The sequence below is a fragment of the Nesoenas mayeri genome (genome assembly GCF_963082525.1).
Source record: "Nesoenas mayeri genome assembly, chromosome: 5".
In the NCBI taxonomy this organism is placed as follows: Eukaryota; Metazoa; Chordata; class Aves; order Columbiformes; family Columbidae; genus Nesoenas; species Nesoenas mayeri.
In genome coordinates this window covers 22,299,787-22,325,146 of record NC_137548.1, presented here as the reverse complement: position 1 = coordinate 22,325,146, position 25,360 = coordinate 22,299,787, and the positions used below count along the sequence as shown (strand labels likewise).

Below are 25,360 nucleotides of genomic sequence, written 5' to 3'. Positions count from 1 at the left end.
TCTTTAAGAATACACTGTTTACATGAGGTACAAGCTACCATTCTATAACTACTCCAGGATATTGGCTGTAGGTAGGATATTGCTTTTTGATAAATGCAAGGTAGCTCCCCCTTCAGGGGCAAGCAAGGTGGCCTGATGAATGTATATTTACTTGATAATAAGATGTAATGAGTCAGCTGGTCTGTTTAATTCCCCATGCTGTTGCCAGCTTTTGATGAAAGAGATATGGGAACTGTGTGATGTATTTTACACATATACAATGTGATATTTAGGACTAGCAAGGATATGTCAAATATTAATACTTATTGATAAAAATGGTTTTTGAACTGGAGAACAAGATACATAGGAACTTAAAAGTTTCACCTGTAATAACTGCGTCACTGGCATCCACATTTTTTATATGCTTACTGAGTAGTTTAGAGCACTTTCAGTTCACAGAAGCTACAAGTAAAACTGAAGGAGATGATGTCTCTACTTTATATTGAGCATAAATTAAATGGATTCAAAATATTTTCCCCAAAATCCTAGTCTTAGGATATGTCTGAAATTCAGAGATATTCTGACTTCAGGTAACTCTATCATGACCTTTTCATGGACTTCAATATTTCAGAATTAAGTACGGAGCCTCATAAGTACATCTTCATAATAGCCTTGCAACATAAGCACATAATTATTTCCCTGTTTTAATGATGAAGTACCAAGAGTCTGAAAGAACAGGAAAAACACTGACATGGTTCAACAGACAACTGAAAGAGGCTGTTAGGGCATCTTTCAGAAAATGGAAGTCATGCCCAAATGAGGAAATCTTTTGACACTTCAAGTAATACAGTACAAAAATATTTTGAAGAGAAGCTTGTAATATCAGAAAAACTCAGTACAGTCTTTAAAACACAAAAGAGGCTAAGTCTGAAAAAAATCTGTCAAACTGAACTGTTAGTATGAAGCTTGTTGGAAACAAACTGAAAAATTGAAGAGAATTAACCTCCCTGAGCCAGGTAATGCTTGTGTAAGAGTTCCAAAGACGTTCAAATATGAAATTGCTTCATTACCTATTCTGGTATGTAACTTACCATTTAAATCAGCCACGGTGACAGAGGCATGGAAGGTATCACAGTATCACAGTATGTTCTGGATTGGAAGGGACCTCAAAAGATCATCTAGTCCAATCCCCCTGCTGGAGCAGGAACGCCTAAGTAAGGTTGCACAGGAACATGTCCAGGTGGGTCTTGAATGTCTCCAGAGAAGGAGACTCCACAACCCCCCCTGGGCAGCCTGTTCCAGTGCTCTGTCACCCTTACTGAGAAGAAGTTTCTTCTCAAATTTAAGTGGAAAAGGAAGGTCACAAGTGTAGCATAATTGTTTAAAAGAAGTCCTTTAAGGAATACCTTAGGAACTAAATGCTGGTAGATCTGTCTTCTTTGGATGACTGGAAGAAGTAGGAAGGAATCAATCTGGTTTTGATAAAAGGAAACTCACCTCACAAATATCATATATATATATGCTAGTTCTTTAAAGGAATCAGAAATGTGAATACATTGCTTTTTTGAAGTCACATTAAAAAAAAAAATCAGCAAGGACCTTAGGAAAGACTTGAGACAAATTAGCTATAGACTTAGGAAAGAAAGTTGTTTTAGGGATTGACAGCAGGTTTAAGTAAGGAGAAAAAAAGGTTGATAACAAACTCTCAATTTCCAGAATACAGGGAATTTCTCAAAGGACCTTTATCTGGAACTATGACATCAAACAGTCTGGGTGTAGTCTGCTCCTTGTTTAGGCTGTTCCTAGTTTCTTTTAATTTGGGTGTTGTGAGAAGCTGCACATAGATATGCTGTGATATTGATGAATGAGCTGCCATCAATACATGCCATTTTTATATACTGCTCTTTCTATTCAATACCCTGCCACCAGCTATTATTGGTAGCTGAAAAGACAAAAATCTTACAGTTCCCTTTGAGTGAGGCTAATTGTGCTTAGGTTGAGTAGGAATTACATCGATCCACTGCAGGGAGATTAAAACAGTTTACTGTTTTAGTTTCATAAAGGTTGATAACTTTGCTTCTTCCCTGCATCTTTTAGAAACCAGCCTCATAAGATTTCAGTAAGATGTAATCTTAATTACATTGTAAAAAAAAAAAATTGGGTTGTGAATGGCTTATGATCTACTGCCATTTAACTGTAGCAGGAGCGTTTTTGCTTTCTAACAGCTGTTGAAGTAAAACTCACCATCTGTTAAAAGTCATATGGTAAAATAAAAGAAAATGCTATGTGCTTGTTTGTGAAGTTCACTTGTTTTCCCTTCCTAGTGAGTTGTAAAGGCATAGATTTTAAGGCTAAGAGGGCTCATCAGAACATCTAGTCTGACATTCTGGATGACACAAAGCATAAAACTTTGCAATAGGTATGGTCAATTAAAGCTCCTTTTTTAAATTTTTTTGGGGGGGAGCAGGAGGTGAAGGTAGAATAATCATGAATTATTGGTTTTAAAATAGTATTAAAATAATAATATTAAAAAGAATCTCATACAACTAGTAAAAATTTGTTCAAATGCTCCATCATCCTTACCTTTTGTCTGTGTTTGTGGCTACTGCTGTGCCATACAAATTAGGGAAATTTGTTTAGACAGTTTGAATTGTCACTCTGGTGTGAATTGCCACTCTCTGCATTGACTCCAAGAGATTCAGGCTTCTAATTTTGATCCTCTGAACTGCGCATAAGAAAAGTGTCAGAACTATCCTGGAGTGAATGGCTGAGATAAATCCTTTCTCTCCCAAGATGAAATCTGGGCAACTGTAGCTTCATAGCACTAGATTTTGTGTGCCCATCAGATGAAAGAGCCCTGCATTCTCATGGTTAACATGATCAAATTGCTCCTTTTTGTTTTGACAAATTAAACAACTTATGATCGTGGTGTCTTCCACTGTAAGGCATATTTTTCAATACTTATTTAAACCTGTGGTTCCTTTCTGAACTGTCTCCTTCTTAACCAATGAGCATTAGAACTGAACTACCCATATGCTGTATTAAACATTTTTGGGCATAAAGCTCCAGTCAGTTATCCACTTAGCATAGCCCTTAAGTCATTTTGAAAGGCCTTGGTTTTGAGAATAGTGTCTGCTCAACCTGTAAAAAAAAAATAAAAAAATTGTTGTTTACTGTTCTTACAAACACTTTTTTTCTGCTCATCTATTTCAACGGACATTGTCTGCTTTACTCGATTTACCAAATGTTCCAGCTCTCTGTTTATCGGTGATTTGTGTTCTTCACTATTTACGGTTCTCACAATGTTCTCTGCTTGAGTCACATAACTGTCATGGCAAGCAGCTGAACACCACATGCAGCTCCTTGTTCACTGCGCCCATTCCTCCAGTGGGATTGAGGAAAAAACAGGAAAAAAAAAAAAAAGTTTAATTTGTGGGTAGAGATAAAGACAGTTTAATAAGACAGCAAAAGAAGAGAAAATAACAACAATAATAGCAACAATGATAAAAGAATATACAAAATAAGAGATGCACAATGTGATTGCTCACTACCCACTGACCAATGCCTACCCAGTCCCCAGGAAGTGGTCCCTGGCCAGCTTCCCCCAAGTTTATATATTGATCATGATGTCGTATGGCATGGACTATCCCTTTGACCAGTTTGGGTCAGCTGTCCTTGCTGTGTCCCCTTCCAACTTCTTGTGCACCTCCAACTTCCTCACTGCAGGTCAGTATGAGAAGCTGAAAAGTCCTTGAGTTGGTGTAAACATCGCTTATTGACAACTAAAATATCAGTGTGTTATCAACATTATTCTCACCCTAAATTCAAAACACTGCACTATACCAGCTGCTAGGAAGATAATTAACTTCATCCCAGCCAAAGCCAGGACAGTAATTCATCACCTTTATCAGTCTCTTCATCCTGGGGTGTGTTAGAAGGGGGGTGGTTAGTAGGTTGAGAGAGGTTCTCCTTCCTCTCTACTCTGCCCTGATAAGACCACACCTGGAATATTGTGTCCAGTTCTGGGCCCCTCAGTTCAAGAAGGACAGGGAACTGCTGGAGAGAGTCCAGCACAGGGCAACCAAGATGATTAAGGGAGTGGAGCATCTCCCTTATGAGGAAAGGCTGAGGGAGCTGGGTCTCTTTAGTTTGGAGAAGAGGAGACTGAGGGGTGACCTTATTAATGTTTACAAATATACAAAAGGTGTCACGAGGATGGAGCCAGGCTCTTCTCAGTGACAAACAATGGTAAGACAAGGGGTAATGAGTTTAAGCTGGAACATAAGAGGTTCCACTTAAACTTGAGAAGAAACTTCTTCTCAATGAGGGTGACAGAGCACTGGAACAGGCTGCCCAGGGAGGTTGTGGAGTTTCCTTCTCTGGAGACATTCAAAACCCGCCTGGACACATTCCTGTGTAACCTCATCTAGGTGTTCCTGCTCCGGCAGGGGGATTGGACTAGATGATCTTTCGAGGTCTCTTCCAATCCCTAGCATTCTATGATTCTATGATCAGAAAGTCTATTTTTTTTTTTTTTTAAATCCAGCAGTGTTTTTTGTTTTTATAGGGATTGGAAACAATTTATTTCTTCTTTCTTCCTCAGACTGTTGCAGTGCAAACAACTCAGCTGAAAGATTTCTTTCATCAATTTAATAATTCCTTTCTGGGCTTAAACATCACAAGAAATAATCACTCGCCTGGGTTAGGTGAGAGCTCACACTTGCCTGGGTTAGGCAAGGACTCATTCAAGGATATATCCAGTAAATAACCACTCACCCAAACAAGGAGGTGAGGCATTCTCAATCCCAGGAAGTCTCCTTAGACAGTGTCTCAGTCTAAGGGGAGGGCTCTAGTTCACAGAGCCACTGCTCTGAAAAGACCACTCCAAAGGGGGCCTTCAACAGGAACCCTGTTTTATAGTCTGGTCAGATCTGGTTGTGGGCACTACAACATGGTCCAGAAGCTTTGCAGCTACTTTGGGCACCTCCTCTGCCAACGACCTTGTCAATTGACTCAGGGTCCCATTAAGGACACAGTCAATTAACTGACGGTTCCACCCCTCTTGCTCCACCAGCTGCTGGAGGTGAAGTCACCCCACCCCGTGGTAGGGGAGGATATGATTATCAACACCTTGGTACCACCCTAGGTGTGTATGTGGGGCACAAAATGTGCAAAAAGAGCCACCAACTGTCCCATTGAAGGCTCCAGATCTCAGGGGGATGTGCAACTGCCACAGGATCTAAGTAAAGATACAAATAAATATATTACCATAGAAACTGCTGAATGTGGTCTCTTTGACCAGCCTCAAAACTCAGATCTATTTACTTGTATATTATCAGCCTTATCACAGTACCACAGTGCCATGTTCGCTGTCTTTGGCAGTTTGTCTATTGTACAGTCTGAAATACAGCTGGTACCCCATTGCTCTTCTAACAATAAAAATGTCATGGATGCCGACCAGCTTTCCATACCAGCATTTGTTAGTTTCCCTTGTCCTTCACTGAGGATTTCAGACAATTTGACAGGCAGAAAAGAAGTCTTTGAAAGGCTGCTGCTGGATTTTTAGTACTGCTCTGGATTGCCTTTTAGAAGAGGTTACATTTTGAAAGCCCATTCGCATACCAGTTGCACTTCTCATACTTACCTGTATTTAACTTGCATTGTCACCACCACAAATCAACTCCAGCTCATTCCTTACATTCCTCAAATAAGAAAAAACAAGGAAATTGCATTCATGATTTCATTGTCTGGGTTACTGTCGTTTGTGAACCAAAACCCTATAATTGTGGGCATTGTACAAGGAGAGGACATAGATGGTTCCTGCCTCAAAAAGTAATGTAGGACTGCAGATAGATATAGACAAACATGGGCATTTGTAAGGCAATAGAAAGCTGTATATTTACATATGTAATATATGCCTGTTTCTGGAATAGGGTTGTGGGTTTTTTTCCCCTAAGATCTGCCACTACGGTAATTTATAATTGAAAGACATTTAATCTAAGCAAATATGAAACCAAAATTACTGTTTGTGTGTGTTTTCAGTAGAAATTCAAGCAGTTTTGAAGTAACTTCCTGGGTAGTTTTATTTCTAAAAGTCCTTTGGTGAATCTTAACAGTATTATGATTAATGTTTCTTTGCATTTCCTTATGTGCTTTTAACGTTCTTCATGTGTACAAAAAATTAGGTTTCAGAGATCTTTCTTAAAGTAACTATTTATAAAGGCCTCTAATGTTTTTAAAGCCTATTTCCTTTCTGTCACATATGATCTCAGACCATCTTTGTCTCATAAAACCAGATGTTGCTTTTCTGTTCAAATGGAATAGCAACAGTTTTCTTAATTTACATTTGAAATGTAAATAAAATTATCAACTAAAGAGTGGTGTTCTGTAATCCCTGCTCAGATAGTCAGATTCCAATCAAATTCCCTCCTTTTTCCCAAATAAACATACAAAGATTTCTTCAAAGGGACATGGTTCAAGTAGTCTATAGTACGAATAGGACCTACCGAAGCATTTTCACAGTCTAAGAGAATAGCCTCTGTACTGCAACAACTTTTTAATCCATATGTCTAACTCATACAGAAATCAAGAAAATGAACAAAAAAAAGTTGAAAAAATGCTATAATCATATATAAATGGTGAGGAAGGAAGGCTAGGTAGAAAATGAAGACATCATTTGGTGGAAAGGGTGAAGATTTTCCTCTTGTGGCTCTATGGTAGCAATTTTTCTTCTTGACCATCAGAAAAAAAGGTAATGCTGTTGCTCAGAGTTGTGATTTTGCAGTCATTAGAGATACACGTGTTCAGAATTATATGAGAAGCAAACATTTTCTTCTGGGCTGGACAAATTTCAAAATCACCATCAGGACTGACTCAACCTCAGTTGAATGCATGTGGTATGAAACAACATTGTAAGGGAGATAACTTCTGAAGAAGTCCTTGAATAATTTTTGTCTTTGTAACTGAATTTACCCATGAAGAGGGAAAATAATTATTTTCCTAATAGTTATGTTAAGCTCTAGACTTTCGTATTTTTAACCATTGTTCACTCTCTTGTTGTGACAAAGACTTCCCCTGTGCCCAGCTTACCTCACTCCTTGTGGAGGAATTCCAGCACTTAGAGAGGTTCTGTAGGAAAGTTATATTTCATATAGTTGTAGTTTATGTTACCATTTGTGAAAACTCCCTAATTAAGTGGGTAAGGAGAAAATTGCATTTTTTAACATGGAGCCTTTTGAACTATTTTGGTGGGCATTTACTTTCTGATTAATGATTCCGAGTTGGAAGAAACTTACTTCATTAGTTCCTGGGGTATAAGTGTGTGTACTAGCTCTCTGAAGTGCTCTGGAGCATAAAAACTTAACAGGTCCATCTCACTCAAGATCCTGCCCCAAACATTGACCAAAAGCAAATATCTAGGACACAGGGTATGAATAGTCTTATATACAGGTATCAAATTAGGAGAGCCAAGCTCTGCGGGAGCTGAAACTAGCAGGGGATGTGAAGGGTAACAAAAGGCACTTCTGTAAGTGCATGGCCAGCAAAAGGAAAACTAGGGGTACTGAGGGTTTACTGCTTAGGGGGCAAGGGACTTAATGACAAAGGACATGGAAAAGGTCTCAATGCCTTCTTGGCATTTGTTTTGGTTTGGTTTGTTTCCTTTCTTCCCAGGCCTCCTAGGCCCCTTCACCTTGTAGCACAGCCTAGGGAAACAGAGCGTTACCTGCAGTAGAAGGTAGACTAAAGAAACACTAAAGTGTACTGGACATACGGCAATCTCTGGGACCAGATGGGATGCATCTAAGGGAGGACTGATAAGTGACCTCATTGTGAGGCCACACTATCATCTTTGAAAGATTATGGTGATCAAGGGAGGTTGGTGATGTCTGAAAAAGGCAAATATCATGCACATCTTCCAGTAAGGCAAAAAGGACCATCTGTGAAAACACAGGCTAGTGACTGCTATGTATTTATTTTTTTGTGTGCAAGTAATTCTGTACCTTTGAACAGCCTTTTGCAGGTGCTATTTACACAACTAGTGGTAAAACAGTTTATTTTGTTCTATAATTCTGTCTTAGTAATTTCTAACATTGTTTGCCTTTTTGACCTCTGCTGAGTAGATGGCAGCAGTTTAAAGGCATTTGGTGGTCCTCTGATTAGAAACAACAGCAGCCAGCAATTACAGCCTCTTCTCTATTGTCTTCAGCATACATGCTGTTCCTGTTCAGATGCAGCAAGGTAGTGTGGGCTGTTTGGAAAGGTAGCCAACAGAGGGACCATGTACTGCCAGGTGGATCTTCTGCCCAGAATTAGTTAACCAGAACAAATCATTGTGATCTTTAAAAAACACTTAGGTGCAAGCTGAGACTGATAGGACCTTTAGAATCGATCACACTGAAAGTATGCAATGTTTTTAGGAAAGTATTAATCTTATTAGTGGTCATCAGAAAAAAAAAATCTAGGCATAAAATATTCATCCATGGGACTCTCTGTTAGATAACAGGGCTAAGAGGCAAAACCAGAAGAGAAATCTGCACTATTTCTACATAAAACTGAAAGATTGCAATCTCTGGTAGACTTGAGTCGAGAAATTTTTGCCATAATGGTAAAGACATTAAGCAGACAAAGCTAGGGATACAGTGAAAGTTACAGAAGAAAGAAAACATGTTATTAACAGGCATAAGAGTTCAGAGCTGAGACAGTCTCTATATGGTCTGTCTTTCTACCTGTGGCTGACAGACAGGCTTAAAAGAGTTTTTGTATTATACCATCAAGGTAGTTTAACTCTTTCCTGAATTATAGATAATTTTACAGTTAACATGCTGTCTCTGAAGAATAACCACGAGCAGATTGAATGCTTATGGGTAAGAATTAGAGACCAAGACAACAAGGGGAACCTTATGGTTGTCTACTACAGGCTGCCTGATCAAGGGAAGGCTATTGATGAAGCCTTCTTACTCCAGCTACAGGAGGCATCGTGCTCACAGACTCTCGTCCTGCTAAGTCAATCAACCACCCTCACATCTGCTAGAAAAGTAGCACAGTGAGCTGCAGGCAATCCAGGAGACTCCTGAAGCGCATAAAGAACTTCTTAAGCCAGGTAATAGACAGCCCTACCAGAGGGGATGCAATGCTGGACCTGTTGATCACTAATGCAAGTGAACTAATCAGCAACATCAAAACTGGGGGCAGCCTGGGCTGCTGTGATCATCCACTGGTGGAGTTCACAGTCCTGAGAGATATGGGACAGGTGAAGAGTGAAGTCAGGACCCTGAATTTTAGGAAAGCAAATGATCAGCTGTTCAAGGAATTAGTCAATAGGACCCTTTGGGAAACTGCCCTCAGGGACAAAGGAGCAGAGCAGAGCTGGCAGATCTTTAAGGACATTTTCTGTAAAGCATGAGAGCTCTCAGTCCCCAGGTTTGAGAAATATGGAAAGGAAAGCAAGAGATTAGCATGGCTGAGTTGAGACCTGCTGGTCAAACTAAAGAGTAAGAGTGTGGAGGGGTCTTGATAGATAAAGATCTGTTGCTGAATTAGTCAGGCTCAAAGGTATCTCAAGGCCGCTTCGAGAAGCTGAGGGCAGAGTCTGCTGTGAGAAAGAGGGGCGTTCCTCAATCACCGGGGTCCTGGCGTGGCATGAATCATCGGACGTATCATCAATGAGACTCCAGCGCACGGACAGCCCACGATACTCATTTAACGAATCCATGCTTGGAGCGTGGACGCGTGATTAGAATATAGTTACGTATATAAGGAGACTTGTTTCTGTAATAAATGGCTTAGCGTGATTCACATTGAATCGACTTGTTTTGCTGAGTCCTTATCTCGCTCTAACACAAGAGGGAAACAGGCAGTGGAAGCAGGGACAGGTATCCTGAGTACACGGTGGTATAGTGAGACTGGCCAGTTGTGTAGGGATGGGATCAAGAAAGCCAAGGAGTAGCTGGAGCTGAACTTGGCAAAGGATGCAAAGAATAACAAGGGCTTCTACAGATGCGTCAGCCAGAAAAGGGAGGTCAGAGAAAGCGTATCGTCCAATGAACATGACTGGCAAACCGATAACAACAGACAAGGAGAAGGCTGAGTTGCTCACTAACTTTTTTGCCTCAGTCTTCCCTGGCAACCTCTCTTCCCAAACCTCTGAAAACCTCTGAAGTGGATGAACTACAAGACAAGGGCTGGAGGGGGAAGTCCCTTCCACTGTAAATGAAGATCAGGTTTGAGACCATCTGGGACCTAACATCACTGAGTCCTGAGGGAATTGGCTGATGTAGTTGCCAAGCCAATCTCCATGATATTTGAAAAGTCATGGCAGTCAGGTGAAGTCCCCGGTGACCATAAAAAGGAAACATTGCACCCATTTTTAAAAAGATAGAAAGGAGGACCCTGAGAACCACTGACCTGGCAGCCTCACCTCTGTGCCTGGGAACATCATGGAACTGATCCTCCTAGAAGAAATCATCAGAGGTCTGGAACATCTCTCATATGAGGAAAGGCTGAGAGAGTTGGGGTTTTTAGCCTGGAGAAGAGAAAGCACAGGAGAGACCTTATTGCAGCCTTTCAGTACTTAAAGGTGGCTTATAAGAAAGAGGGGGACAAATTTGTAGAGGGGCCTGTCGCAATAGGACAAGGGATAATGCTTTTGAACTAAAAGAGGATAGAATTAGACTAGATATAAGGAATAAATTTTTTACAGCGACGGTGGTGAAACATGGGCACAGGTTGCTCAGAGAGTTGGTAGATGCCCCATCCTTGAAAACATTCAAGGCCAGGCTAGATGGGGCTCTGAACAACCTGATAGAGTTGAAGATGTCCATGTTTATTGCAGGGGGGTTTGACACGATGACCTTTAAAGGTACCTTCCAACGCGAACTATTCTATGATTTTAGGATTCTATGATTCTATGCTAGGTTGTAGTGTTAGATTTCAATTACCTTTACGGGCTCTTCAGCCTCTATATTTAAGTATTTCCCTATTCATGAGAAAAAAATAGCTTAAACTTTCTGTGTTGTGTAACTCAACCTTTCTTCTTAAAGATTTCAATTTAAAATGTTTTCATTAAATGGGTATATACTAAAGGTAATTGCTGCATACTTAAGTAGCCTCATTTTTATTTCCAAACAAGTTCAAAAGTTTTCCATAAAACTGCTCTATGACGCTTTCTTTAGATCCAGACAGACCACACTCACTGTCAAGAGCAAGAGAGAATTAGTCTTATTTTAACATGTGTCAGCAGCTCATTATCTATGTTCGGGTTTAAATTGCAACGAATTTAATCTAGGTGCTATCAGCGCTTTTACTTGAGTCCACAGACTGTTTTGAGGTTCTATAAACATGTTATGGAAAATATAAAACATTTATTGATTTTGCAAATATATAAAAAAATCTGTATGAACCAGATTTGTGAAAAGTTGCCTTCTTAACTGACACTAACAGAATACAGACTATTATTAGCTTTTTGTAAAATATCCTGTAAACAATGTCTAAGTAATTACAGTATTTTGTGAAAATTATGCTTTTTCTTTCCTTTTACAGTTAGATCAATAAGCTCTGTTTCTCAATTCAAGTGAAGGCTGTTGTGTGCTTTTGAAGTGTAGCAGGTTAGAAATTTAATGTCAAAAGAAAACAACCTAATGAAATCTCACTGCAGTAGCAATTCAAGATTCAGTAGAGTGCAACACTTACAGAACCAGTAGGTTAAACCACTGTTGAAATCTCCTCCAAAACCAGAGTTTTTAAACTACGGTGCAAACCACTTTTTTGCTATTAAGTTGATCAAAACTAGTAATTTCCACAGACAAGGAAAAGATAAAAATGAGTTTCTACTGCCATATCAACCATATCTTTTGTGTCTTTTATGTGTGTTATTTTCATTTAAGTGAACCTCTTCTTATCATCTACAAAAGAACTATTTGCAGTCCCTCTGCTTTTCTGTTGAGCAAGCTATGTGTGTAGTTTAAGTATGCTGAAGTAGTGCTTGTTTCTACTGGGAATGAGAATACCTTTTTGTTTTGTGCTTGTACAGTTCCCAGCACTCACTGGGTTTCTGTGCCATGACACAAGAAGTTTAAATGTTCCAAACGTACAAGAAATGCTACTGATAGTCTATACGTACTAATTTTTTTGACCTATTGTATATCAACAGCAGGATTACGGAAGTAATACCGTGCCTTTTCAAGCAAAATATGCAAGTGCATACAATAATATTCAGAAGATTTGAAAGGAAATTTTTAAAGTACAGATTTTTGCAAAATGTCGTACTTCTGAAGCATTTAAATTGCAGCATGTAAATGAAATTATTTAAATCATTACCTGAAAGACAACTGACAAGATATTTTAATTTATTTAGTAAGTATAGTAGTGTTTGGTACAAAAGTAATTAATTATTTTAAGAAAGCTCAAATCTGGTTTTGGCTTCAGAAATATTTAAACACTTTTACAAATGAAAACAACCCGGTGTTGTTTGGAAAATGAACTAATTGCAACAAAAATACTGTTTCAAAAAGTGTAGCCATTTTATATTTTTACCTACAGAGTATCTGGATATTGCCAAAGGTCAAGGAAACATCTTCCAGTTGTGAGAGGTGTGGCCAATGAATAGGCTGCGTGTCTGTATTTGTTATTTACATGTGATGTCTCGTCATGGACTTAAGTTGACTTCTACTTTATTTGATGCACAAACAGCAGTTACGCACTGGGTTTACAGGTACCATGTGTACTGTGAAGTGTATTAACAATTTCCTTCGAGGAATGTGAGCTATATCTTAAACTGATACGAACTGAAAATCTTAAAAGTAGCTCCCAGTTTTGTTTAGAACTCACTTCATGGATATATTTGTAGGACTAGGAAAAACATTTTCCCCTGAAAATAAGTTATTTAACTTATTTTTGGAGTTTTGCGTGGGGGTTGGTTTTTTTTGTTTTTTTGTTTTTTTTAAGTTAAATATTTCACATAGTAATTTTTTGTCTTTTCAACTGTGCCTTGAATAAGGAGAAAATATTTAAAACATCTTTAAAATGAGGACCATTGACCAATAGTCCTAATGTTTATACATAAAGGCAAACATCAATGGAGAAAATAATTTCTATCCTTCAAATCTTACACACAAAGGCCTTATAAAGATCTTACCACTATGCAAGGCAGTTGTGTGTTATTTTTACGAAGACCAGTTTTAATGTAGCATAAGTTGAAATATGACTTGTCACCATTTGAAACCCCAATATTTTCCTTTAAATCCTTTAAAACTGATTGGCCTTTGCTGCTTTTTCTGGGAGAATATTTTGTATTTGAAAAACAAATTTGGAAAAGTGAGCACAAGAGATTTCATGATATATTAAGTTTAGGATTTTACTGAATCACCTGTTTCAAATGCAGCTTTAAAAATAGCAGTTATCTCTTCTAATTTCTTAGGATATATGACTGTGTCATTGCAAGCATATTATTTTAATTAAATCATCCACAGAAATTTTCAAATGTACAATTAAGTGTTATCTTCACTGTGACTATCTTACTATGACACCCAAGAAATACTTCTGTCTTTTACATTTTGTATGTCCACCTTCCTTTAGTGTTGAAATGTATACTAAGGAAAACATTAAGCTACTATCTAGTTTCCTATTTGGGTTTGGTTTGGTGTTTTTTTTCAGATTTTAGTGGTCCTGATTATGTTTTCACATGCTGGGCCAGCCTCTTTCAACAGTTCTCTGTGTCAGTGCAGTTCCTGACTGGATTCTTCCTTCTTGCTTTTTTTTTGCAGTTCTCAGTATCTCATGTAGTCTTATAATCATAGAATCATTTAAGTTGGAAAACACCTTTACGATCAAGCCCAACCGTAAAACGAACACTGCCAGGTCCAACACTAAACCATGTTCCTAAGTACTAAACCCATCTCTTAAACACCTTTAGGGATGGTGAGTCCCACCACTTCCCTGGGCAGTCTGTTTCAATTCTTGACAAGAGTTTCAGTGAAGAAGTTTTTCCTAATATCCAATCTAAACCTCCCCTGGCTAAACTTGAGGCCATTTCCTCCTGTTGTATCACTTCTTACTTCGGAGAATAAATGGAAACAAGAAACCCACCTCACTACAACCCCCTTTGAGGTGATTGTAAAGAGCAATTAGGTCTCCCCTCATCTTTCTGTTCTCCAGGCTCTCCAGTTCCCTCAGCCCACCCGGCCTTTATTATTTTTTTTGAAGGGGTGCTAGTAACATTTCTATCCTGTAGCCAGGTGCTATTTTCACATCACTATGATCAAATTTGGTTGAAATTGGACAAAAAGGAGTCAGGGGAGGCAGATAGATAAACACGAAACCAGTACAGTCTTTAAGAATACACTGTTTACATGAGGTACAAGCTACAGTTCTGTGTCTGCTCTAGGATACTGGCTGTAGGTAGGATGTTGCTTTTGATAAATGCAAGGTAGCTCCCCCTTCAGGGGCAAGGTGGCCAGATTAATGTGTGTTTACTTGATAATAAGATGTAATGAGTCAGCTGGTCTGTTTAGTTCCCCATGCTGTTGCCAGCTTTTGATGAAAGAGATATGGAAACCATGTGATTTATTTTACACATATACAATGTGATATTTAGGACTAGCAAGGATATGTCAAATATTAATACTTATTGATAAAAATGGGTTTTGAACTGGAGAACGAGATACATAGGAACTTAAAAGTTTTACCTGTAATAACTGCATCACTGGCATCCACGTTTTTTATATGCTTACTGAGTAGTTTAGAGCACTTTCAGTTCACAGAAGCTACAAGTAAAACTAAAGGAGATGATGTCTCTACTTTATATTGAGCATAAATTAAATGGATTCAAAATATTTTCCCCAAAATCCTAGTCTTAAGATTTGTCTGAAATTCAGAGATATTCTGACTTCTTCTATGACCTTTTCATAGACTTCAATATTTCAGAATTAAGTACGGAGCCTCATAAGTACATCTTCATAATAGCCTTGCAACATAAGCACATAATTATTTCCCTGTTTTAATGATGAAGTACCAAGAGTCTGAAAGAACAGGAAAAACACTGACATGGTTCAACAGACAACTGAAAGAGGCTGTTAGGGCATCTTTCAGAAAATGGAAGTCATGCCCAAATGAGGAAATCTTTTGACATTTCAAGTAATACAGTACAAAAATATTTTGAAGAGAAGCTTGTAATATCAGAAAAACTCAGTACAGTCTTTAAAACACAAAAGAGGCTAAGTCTGAAAAAAATCTGTCAAACTGAATTGTTAGTATGAAGCTTGTTGGAAACAAACTGAAAAATTGAAGAGAATTAACCTCCCTGAGCCAGGTAATGCTTGTGTAAGAGTTCCAAAGACATTCAAATATGTAATTGCTTCATTACCTATTCTGGTATGTAACTTACCATTTAAATCAGCCACGGTGACAGGGGCATGGAAGGTTACAAGTGTAGCATAATTGTTTAAAAGAAGTCCTTTAAGGAATACCTTAGGAACTAAATGCTGGTAGATCTGTCTTCTTTGGATGACTGGAAAAAGTAGGAAAGAATCAATCTGGTTTTGATAAAGTGCTTTAGGTCCCTCAGCTGATCCTCACAAGACTTGTGCTCCAGACCCGTCACCAGCTTCATTGCCTTTCTCTGAACTCTCTCCAGAACCTCAATATCTTTCTTGTAGTGAGGGGCACAAAACTGAACACAGGATTCAAGGTGGGGCCCCACTGGTGCCCCAAGGGGACCATGACTTCCGTCGTCCTGCTGGTCACACTATTTCTGACATAAGCCAGGATGCTGTTGGCCACCTTGGCCACCTGGGCACACTGCTGGCTCATGTTCATCCAGCTGACAATCAACACTCCCATGTCCTTTTCCATCAGGCAGCTTTCCAGCCACTCTTCCCTGAGCCTGTAGCGCTGCCTGGGGTTCTTGTGGCCCAAGTGCAGGACCCAGCACTTAGCCTTGTTAAATCTCTTAAAATTGGCCCCAGCCGAATGATCCAGCCAGTCCAGATCTGTCACACCTAACTTGATGTCATCTGGAAACTTACTGAGGGCGCATTCAATCTCATTGTCCAGATCACTGGTAAAGACATTAAACAGAAGTGGCCTCAATACTGTGCCCAGGGAAACCACTTGTGACTGACCACCAGCTGGATTTAACTCCATTCACCACAACTCTTTGGGCCTGGCCATCCAGACAGATTTTTACCCAGTGAAGAGTACACCCGTCCAAGCTATGAGCTGCCAAGCCATCACAGCTATTTAGGATTAAATACTCCTGCCTTGTAGGTATTTAAATGGCATGCTTTCTTCAGCTCTGACAGTTTGGAAATCTATTAAATGACATTAGCAACCTACTGTTTTGCTGTAAATGGAAGGTAACATTCTGTAGGGCTAGTGCTTCCTGTAAAGTCTTCAAGTTTTACTCAAATCCAGCAAGAAGCAATGGGTGATCACGAATTGAGTAAGCACAAGTTCCAGCATTGCGGATTAGTGTTTTCTGTCTGCTATAAATTAGCAAATAACCAATCTGAGTTCTTGCCTGTCAGTCTGACAGTGTCCATATGCACCTCAGTTTGTAGGAAAAGTATATGAAAGAGCTTACTTTCAGTACAGAATTGTCCCAAATGCTGACCTGCACACTTTCATTTTGAAAGGGCCTAGTATTTCTATCATTTCTTAGGACTGGGCAAGTTCTGACATATACTTTATGTTATTGTTTTGCACTGCTAGTTAACAGTAGGAAAATAGCCATGTAGTCTTCTAGCGTATTCAGACGTGATTTCCTGCTTTTAGAGTTACTTTGCTGTGAGTCTTTTCCTCACTCCTGCCGTGTTGGTAATACTAGCATTAGACGCTAGGTGGTAATCGTCTTCTGATAAGCACAGCATGCATTTCACTATGTGAAATGCCTTTTTATAGCTATTTTTGCACCACTGGAAGACTATGATGCATTTATTTCAGAATTGGGGAAAAAAAGTAATATTTTTATGTTTGTTTAGTTTGTGTTGGGTTTAGTTGAAAATAAAAACCTAGAAGTTAATGTGTCAATAAGTGTTTACCTAAATATTATCTTAGCTGTTGTGATTATTTCTCCTATATAAAAGCTGGAAGGTCATTGCTTATCATAATTTTCTCAGAAAGTTGAAATTAATATGTAAAATGTCTTACTTTGTTTCACATATGGTCAATTCTTTTCCCTGTCTTTGTGGATAACAGTTCATTTAAATACTTGTAGCTATTGTTGCCACGATTCAAATGATAAACCATGTCATTTTAATCTTAAATTATTTGGGTGATCCCTATTTTTTTATTATGTTTTGTTGACAGACATTTGAAAAATGTTTTAAAGTGAAGAGGCTAAGTATGTAAAATATATATTTACTTTCCTAATATATTTTACTGAAGTAACATCACAAATACTGCTGAAGAAGTTGTTAAATCATGTATATATGGTTAGACATATATATTTCTTAATGCAGAAAATGTGAAACAATTTTATTTGAGCAGACTTTTGGTTTCACTCAGATTTTTCACTATTAGCCTCCAGCTCCTGCTAAAAGATAATGTTCTCTCAGCATTTGCTTGGCCTTCTAGATGCTTTTTGCTTCCTTATTTAGGTCTTTGAAGTAGCTGCAGTGACTGCTGCAGACAGGCTACGAGTGAGCAAGAAGGGTTTCCTTACCTGCCACTTACAGGAGCATGAGGTCAGGTCGCTTGTTACTGACAATTTCTGTGAGTCTGAGGGAAGCAGTGGCCCATGAGAAGGGATGGTGGAACCATCAGGATTGAGTGAGTAAATTCAAAGTCCAAGAGACAGTAAAGGAGAAGAAAGAACCATCAAACCTTGTACTTATCCAAGAGAAGAGACTTGTTTTCCAAATCTGTATGTTAGGTTGAGTTCTTTAGTAGGCTGTTGTGCACTGAAATGATCAAATGTGAAGAAAAAGAGTGAGACTCTCAAGTAAAATCTAATGTGTATGAGAAATGCTACTTTAAACTAAGTGCTACCTACTTTGTACAGCTCTCTTCCCAGGGCAGATTTGGGAAATCTAAAGTGGCATGAATGTTGAATTAATCTGACATTGAAATAAATAGTTTAAGTGAACAGTTTAATGAAATATAAAGAAATGTTGCCATTTGCATTACAACACATATTTTCTCATAGGGGGCTAGGGGGCATTTGATGAGTTTTCACTACTTGATTAACTGAAGGAACCAGGTTGAAAACCAGGTGTTTGGATTTGTTTTGAGGGATTCAGACATGCAAAATTTAAGAGTATTAAAATAATACTGTGTTATTATATTATGCAGAGTAATCATGCCAGTTATTTGTAAGGGCACGTGAAATGAGAGAGTGCCCGCTCCCCTAAGGTTATCTGATCAAGGACCTTGTCAAATGCAATACTAGGTGAAAGTGCATCAATAAACAAAACATACAGAGACACAAACCTCACAGAAAAACAGTACCAACAAAAATGACTAAATAAAGACAAGAATCCAGCCTGGTCAGTCATGTTAAATTATGGTCTATCAAGAAACTGGAGACATCACTTCAAAGTCAGGCCAACCTGGACATCACGACTGATAAGGGTGCAGAACTAGGGTCCTGGATGTTGTGGTGGCAGAGTGGGGACGGGCAGACCATGGTGAAACTATGCAAATTGATAAGGCACTATGCAAGGGAAGGGAATCAGGGGGAGAAAAGGAGGAATAGACAGAAAGGGATATAAAAGGGCTCAGTTATATGTGAAATGGAGCTGGTCAATACATTTGACCGAGCCCTGCACCTGATCACTATAGTCTGTCCTATCTTCCTACTAAATAGTCATAATACTATCTATTATGTGTAATCACAGCTGAACTTTTATTAGGTTTTGCTGAGATATAGTATTTAGGTATAATATGAAGGTCATATTTATATATGGTACAAACCTTAATGAAAAGACAGTATAGATGAAATCAGAGGAGGGAGAACTAAGAAGTGAACACCCAAATGGTCCAGCCACTTCTGCCAAAATCTAGCAGAGGAACAAGTTTTGACTATCCCAGTTAAATCTACCTGATAATGTGCATCAGAGTCCTCCTCTTACTCTGCAGCTAAATGTTTAGCTTCTTTATTTACGACTCTACTCTGTATGTGTTTTTCTGCTCTGAGATCTCAGGTGACAGACATGGCTGTTCAGCCTGATCCAGGCTTGGTTTATGGTACCAGAGAATAGTGGGGAGAAGTCATGGTCAGTGTTGCTCAAAGGAGGAATGGCCTCTCCTGTCAGTCTCTCATGGGTGACAGATAGGAAGGACGCCCTTCTTCTGCTGCCCTGTCTTGATGAACGGAATCTTGTGCTTGGGAAGCAAACAAACCCTCAAAAACCCCACAGGAATTCCACAGCAAATAGATTTAAGTTTTAATACTTCACTTATGTATATTTGTATTTCTAAGTTACTTAAAAAAAAAGAATTGTTTCTATGCAGATATAAAATACATTGACGTCTATGTGGTCTTATATTTTTTTAAAAAAAAAAGAAGTACTTTTTCTCATTAATGAAAATAACAGCTAAATTTGAGAAACAGAGTCCTTGCTAAAGATTGTTTGTACTTGATTTTTGATCAAGAAACTCTTACATTCCAGGTTGACAGATGTTTGGGGCAGAGGAAGGCAAAAATGCAAAGTTCTGCACAAGTAGTCTTATATGTTTCTTATCAATTGTTCATGTTTCAGTTTCTTGATATATGCAATATAGAGTTCCAGAAACATACAGGCTAAACTTTAAGTGTAAATATCAAAGCAGAAAGAAAATTCTAAAAAATTCAAACTGACTTTCTGACTTATGAAAACTAAGAAATGCAAACTAAATGTCATCCTATAAAACTTTAAACATTTTTCTAAAATATTTTCTTGCTATTTCTAAAACAACTAATTTAGCAAAAATGTGATTTATATGCTTTTGTATCTTTGCAAATAGTGTAGCATGTTTGTAATGAAAATGACCTCAGACTTTGGGTTCTTCTTTTTGAAAGATTTTATGGAATAAAGAACGAAGATTTTATCTGCATTTATTGGGGCTTTCGTTTGGAATGAGAAAATAAAAGTAAAAATAAGCAGTAGTGCTCAGTTTATCACAGAAACAATTTTTTCATTAAATACAGGATATTTCAAAAAGATGGACCCAATTTCAAAGCAGTATATTGGGTAAATTTGGTCCATCTTTTTGAAAGACCCTGTTGCCTTTGCCTTAATATAGAAAGGCTATTAAGTGAGCTTATTAAGTATGTAAGTGCTTATAGTTACAGTTTTTCTCACTTGGAAAACTAATGCACATTTCCCCAGTAAAATTTTTCCATTATTCCGAAAAAGCTTACTTTCTTTGTGAAGATACTGTGGCTGGCTGGATACTGGAATCACTTGCTAAATTTAAGATTGAAACAGGCAGGTTTAACAAAATTTCCCATTCATGCAAGACAGGAAGAGTCAGTCCATTAATATGAATTCTCGATTATTCATCATATGTTCACACTGTATGTTATGGTTGGTGCCAGCAGCTGGCAGGCTGGAATCTCTGACCTGTCTTGCCTTTCTTGTTTCCAAAACTTACTGTTTTCCCAGCCTGAAGAGTGTATTAACACAGTTGGTACGCTTGTGATCTTTATATGCAGTTAGACTGGGCTAAACTAAAGCTAATCTATTTAAATTATTCTCATTTTTAATCCACCATAGACTTTTCTGGTTGAGAATTTTCTCAGCCTGTCTTCTTCCCACTCCCAAGAATTAATATCCATCCCACAGCTTTCCACATACCACTGGTGGCTCTTGGTCCCCAGCCAGTAATTATCCATAGACTCACACTTGGGAAGCAGGAACTGAAGCACTACTATATTCCTGCAGAGTTTTGAATTGCTTTAGGAATTGGCTTAAAGTCAGCCGTAATGTATCAGCCCACAGGTTTTTAAAACTCGGAGGGAAGTGTAGCTTTGCAGGTGGTTGTATGTAAAGGCTGGCTTCAACGGTTGGGCCTGGCCCCAGGCCTGCTGCGTTGACTCCATTTTATGGTCAGCATAGTCACTGGTTCTTTGAACTCAGTCAGCAATCTGTTAAGACAGCAACTAGCTGAAGAATGGCAGCTAGCAAACACCAATTACTTCTATATACTACACATTATGGTTTAGCTTGTTGTTTATGTAGTAGGTGCATTACATGAACTTGGAGTCTTTTAGCTTTGCTGACAATCTCTGATACTGTTTTGCCTCACAACTAAGTTTTTTGTCATGAAATGGGTTATTTCTTCTCATCTTTTGCCTAAGGTTTCTTTCTATTTATACGTCACTATCTCTCTTCTTTATGAGTCTGTTTATAAACAAAGCCTGCACCCCATATAGTTTTTTGTCATATTTGCAGAATGTTGATGAATCTTTAAACTGCAGTAGATAGATAGGAAGAAAAGTGATACTCCAACTTCCAGGCATTCAGTCACAATATGGCCTTTAAGGCTACATTTCTTCATTGTGTTTTTTGTTCATATATTAGGAACCTTGTCTAGAAATGTATAAATGCAAAGTCATTTCATAATACAGCAACTTTGGTCTAACCGATTAATAAATATTATCAAGAATTTCCAGGCTTTTCTGATGCGATGTGTAAATTTCAAGTATGTCAATACAAGACTAATGTGAGCTCACTTAGCCCATGGCTAGCTCATGAATGATGGGTCTGACTTCATTCATTACCTGACAAAAACAGAGAGGGATTAACGTCTGACGTAAGAGCAGTAGGTCAAGAAGAGACTTAGGATGGCATTTAAATTATTGCATTTCTGGTACATGGGATTGTGTGTAAGTGATAGGTTAAATACTGATTTCTGTAATGACTGGTGATAGGAAGTAACTATTGTGTGAGTCAGGATTTTGTAGGTGAACAGACGGACCAGAGGGAGATAAGAGGGATATAAGATAGTCAGAATAGTCAGAAGTGGCTAAAACTGTGTTTTTCTTGGCTTTTGAGTTTTAACAGTCTGAGGGAGAAGCCTTAGAACTGCTTTCTCCTCCTAATGCAGCCTAAGATATCATTAGCCGCCTTTGCAGCAAGGGCACATTGCTGGCTCATGTTCAACTTGGTCTCCACCAGGATCTCTATAGATCCTTCCTGCAAAGCTGCTTTTCAGACAGTTGGCCCCCAGCACATACTGGTGCGTGGGGTTGTTCCTCCCCAGGTGCAGAACTCTGCATTTTCTCCTTGTTGAACTTTGTAAGGGTCCTGTTGGCCCATTTCTCCAGCCTGTCAAGCTCCCTCATTCACTCTGTTCTGCTCGAAGACTTGTTAAAACCTGTCCGAAACCAGAACTTCCTCATTTATCACTGTCAACCTCCTCAAAGTCCTGGAAATACAGACAGATGTTGAAGCAAAACAGCAAGGTCAGCAGGCCATGCTGGACTAAGCAGCTATGTTTTACAAGTATTTTGTCTAGGACTGTGATAATAGAAGGAAGCAATAGTATGAAGTGGAGAAAGGCAAAGGATGGGAGAGCACTGGTATGGGTGTCAAGGTACTATGGGTGCAGGGGACCAGCTGAAATTCCTTTGGCTTGGTGGGAGCTAGGTGGATTGAGGTCAGGAGAAACATCAATCCGCTGTTGGATAAACTTAAGTCTTTAAGTTCTCCTTGCCCATTCTTGTAACAAGTATATGGAGTAGGGGAGGTATACCTGAAAAGTAGACAAAGCCTTCTCCTGGGGTGGTAGTAGTGTACATTCTTTTAATTTATATTTTTACTCAAGATGGAAGCTTTAAGAACTTCTACAGATATTTTTATTTCCTGTATGCAAGTTCCAGAAGCCTGATACATCTTATGATGATAATATTTTTGTCTATAGAAATGAAATATAATTATTATAATCAGATACTTCACAGTATGAAACAGAAAACAGAATTGGGAAATCAGCCTAATTTGTTTATTTGTTTGCTACTGAACTGTTCTTAAACAGCAGATATGGGAAAAGTTTATAATTTCTTCTTGATTATACTTCAGACAATTTAATTACTATAATTCATGTCAATTTATTTCCAGATGTACTAGAAAACCAAAGATTACCTCATCCAGCAATGACAGGTGGTAACTGTAAGCTTAAGAGACATTTTAGGCTGATTTTCCAAAGCACTGGAAAACACTGGGAAACAATGGAAACATTGGGGAAAGGGACGATAAGAACAGAAATGTTGGAGCAGAGCTGGAGTTGTGTAGGACTTTTTAATGTTAAATTGTACTTACTAAATGATATTAAGTCCCAAACTTTTATTTCTATAGGAGGTTTATGGAGACTCATCTAAGAACAATTCCAAGTGACGCTTTTTCCAATCTCCCCAACATCTCTAGGATGTAAGTTTTGTTTCTGATATTATTCTTTTATCTCTTTTATTAAAAATCACTTTCCTTCTCCAAAATTCTGTCTTTATGTGTAAAATCTTCTGAAATGAAAATACTATTAAACCTTTGCTACCTTACCACTTACAGTTTAGAACTGCAGCTAATAACCCCATTGTTTGTAACCTGAACCAGCTACAGGAAGACATACTAGGCATTTTTGGATAAGAGGACACCTTTATGGAAGTAGATGTGATAAATAAGGCTATAAAACTTTTTTTTTTTTTTTTTTTTTTTTTTACAGTTCACAAAATATGAGAAATGGTTTCATTCATAACAAATGAACATATTATGTTACTGGTCCTAGCTAAAAATTTGTTTCCAGCTCCCAGCATGATTTGTAACTCATTTAATTGGAGATCCTGTGGTATTTCTAGGCTAGGATGGACTTTCACCAAAACATTCATATTTGAGTGATATGAGAAGGACTTCCATTGTGTCACTTTCTTTGTACGTAAATATATGCATGGATACAATCTGTAAATGTACAACCAGCAGCCTCTATTTGTTTGCCTCACGTCAACACCTGTCCCATTGGAAGTGGCTACCTTTGCACTGCACTGCTTGTTGATGTCAGCAGTCTTGAGACAAAGTTGTCCCAACTTTATTTTTCCTTCTTGGTGACTGGCCCATAATCTATCATCCTGTACTTGGCTATTTGATGCAGAGAACTTCTCTGCCATTTCCCAATTCACTCCCTAGAACCAGAGCATCATGTAATTTAGAAGGAAGCTCAGGAGGCCTCTAGTCCACCACCTGCTCAAAGTTGGGCCAACTATAATGTTCAATTAGATTGTTCAGGGCTTTATCCAGTCTGGTGCTTAGCTTCATCTGTGTTCACTTTTAACTAAACAAAACACTTCATTCAGCAAGAGGCCCATTCAGCCTTTTATTATGAATGTAGCAATAGGAGCTCTTCTTGTTGTCTTTGACATTCTTTGCAAATCTCAACTCCAGCTGAGCTTTGGCTGAATGGCTGAGATGGACTACTATTTAAGAATTAATGAAACAGGACATTGGGGTACATGGAAGTCTGCCTACTTACATTTTATAATTTCATCCCGGTGTATTGAAATAATTACTTTCTAAAATCCTTATAAGTAATCGTTCTTTAATATCTGCAGCCTCATTTACCACCTCAGTTTAAACAGATAGATGTTGTATTGTTTGGGTTTTTTTTGGAGGCAGGAAGTTCCTCATATGGTATATAGTACATATAAACCTGATAAACCTTGTTCAAAACAGAATTTTATTAAATGTAGAAGAACGTAAAATCTTCAGCTTTCAGTGACACATAGTCCATTGCTTAGATGCTTTTCAGATTTTAAAATTATCAAATTGTAATATTTATGAATTTGTAAAGCACAGATGTTCATCTGACAAATTCAGTGAACACTTCTCTAACGATGCCTACCCTCCAGAAACTTACAGTGGCCGAAACGCTGTTACACCAAATTTCCCCAACCTTCATGGTGTGGGAGGTGAGGAAGGGTTATTCACTGCCTATCCCTATATCACTCAGCGACCTTGGAGGCTAAGGGCACTCAGCCAGAGTCTCTCCATGGACATTATGAGTCAATGACAAGCTTTTGCCTGTACTGTTTGGTAATATTATGGTAACAGATAACTACTCTGTTGCATGCTTTGATCACATTTCAGTTGAAGAGGAAAGTCAAAATTACAAGATATTATGGCCTTGAATGAGATCAATAGTGCTTTTTAGACATTCTAAGACCATATGTTGGCATCCATGTCAGTTCATTTGGTTCATGATTTCAAGGCTACCTGGGAAAAAGAAAAAAATAAAGGCAATATTTTCCCTGAGTTGTTCTTTACAGAGAGTATCTGAATATGGAGTTTTCCCTTCCCCTACTCCACATTTATGTGTAGGAAAATAGCATAGATACAGCTGAATATAGCAGTAACCTACCTAAAATCATGACCTGATGTGGTAGCATTATATTCTCTGCTGCTGTGAGATGCCTTCAGGATTA

General features: G+C 38.4%; 1 protein-coding gene across 3 annotated transcripts in view; it reads left to right on the top strand.

The window, feature by feature from the left end:
• TSHR (thyroid stimulating hormone receptor) overlaps positions 1 to 25,360 on the top strand; it is a gene marked incomplete at both ends in the record, with an annotated part of 61,232 nt that overhangs the window by 3,969 nt on the left and 31,903 nt on the right. For 2 of the 3 annotated variants that reach the window (XM_080345571.1, XM_080345570.1), the window contains one exon: positions 23,250 to 23,321. The exons of the other annotated variant lie outside the window; for it this stretch is intronic. In XM_080345571.1, the coding sequence (XP_080201697.1) occupies positions 23,250 to 23,321 (72 nt within the window). The remainder of the gene's footprint in view (positions 1 to 23,249; positions 23,322 to 25,360) is intronic. 3 annotated transcript variants of the gene reach the window in all.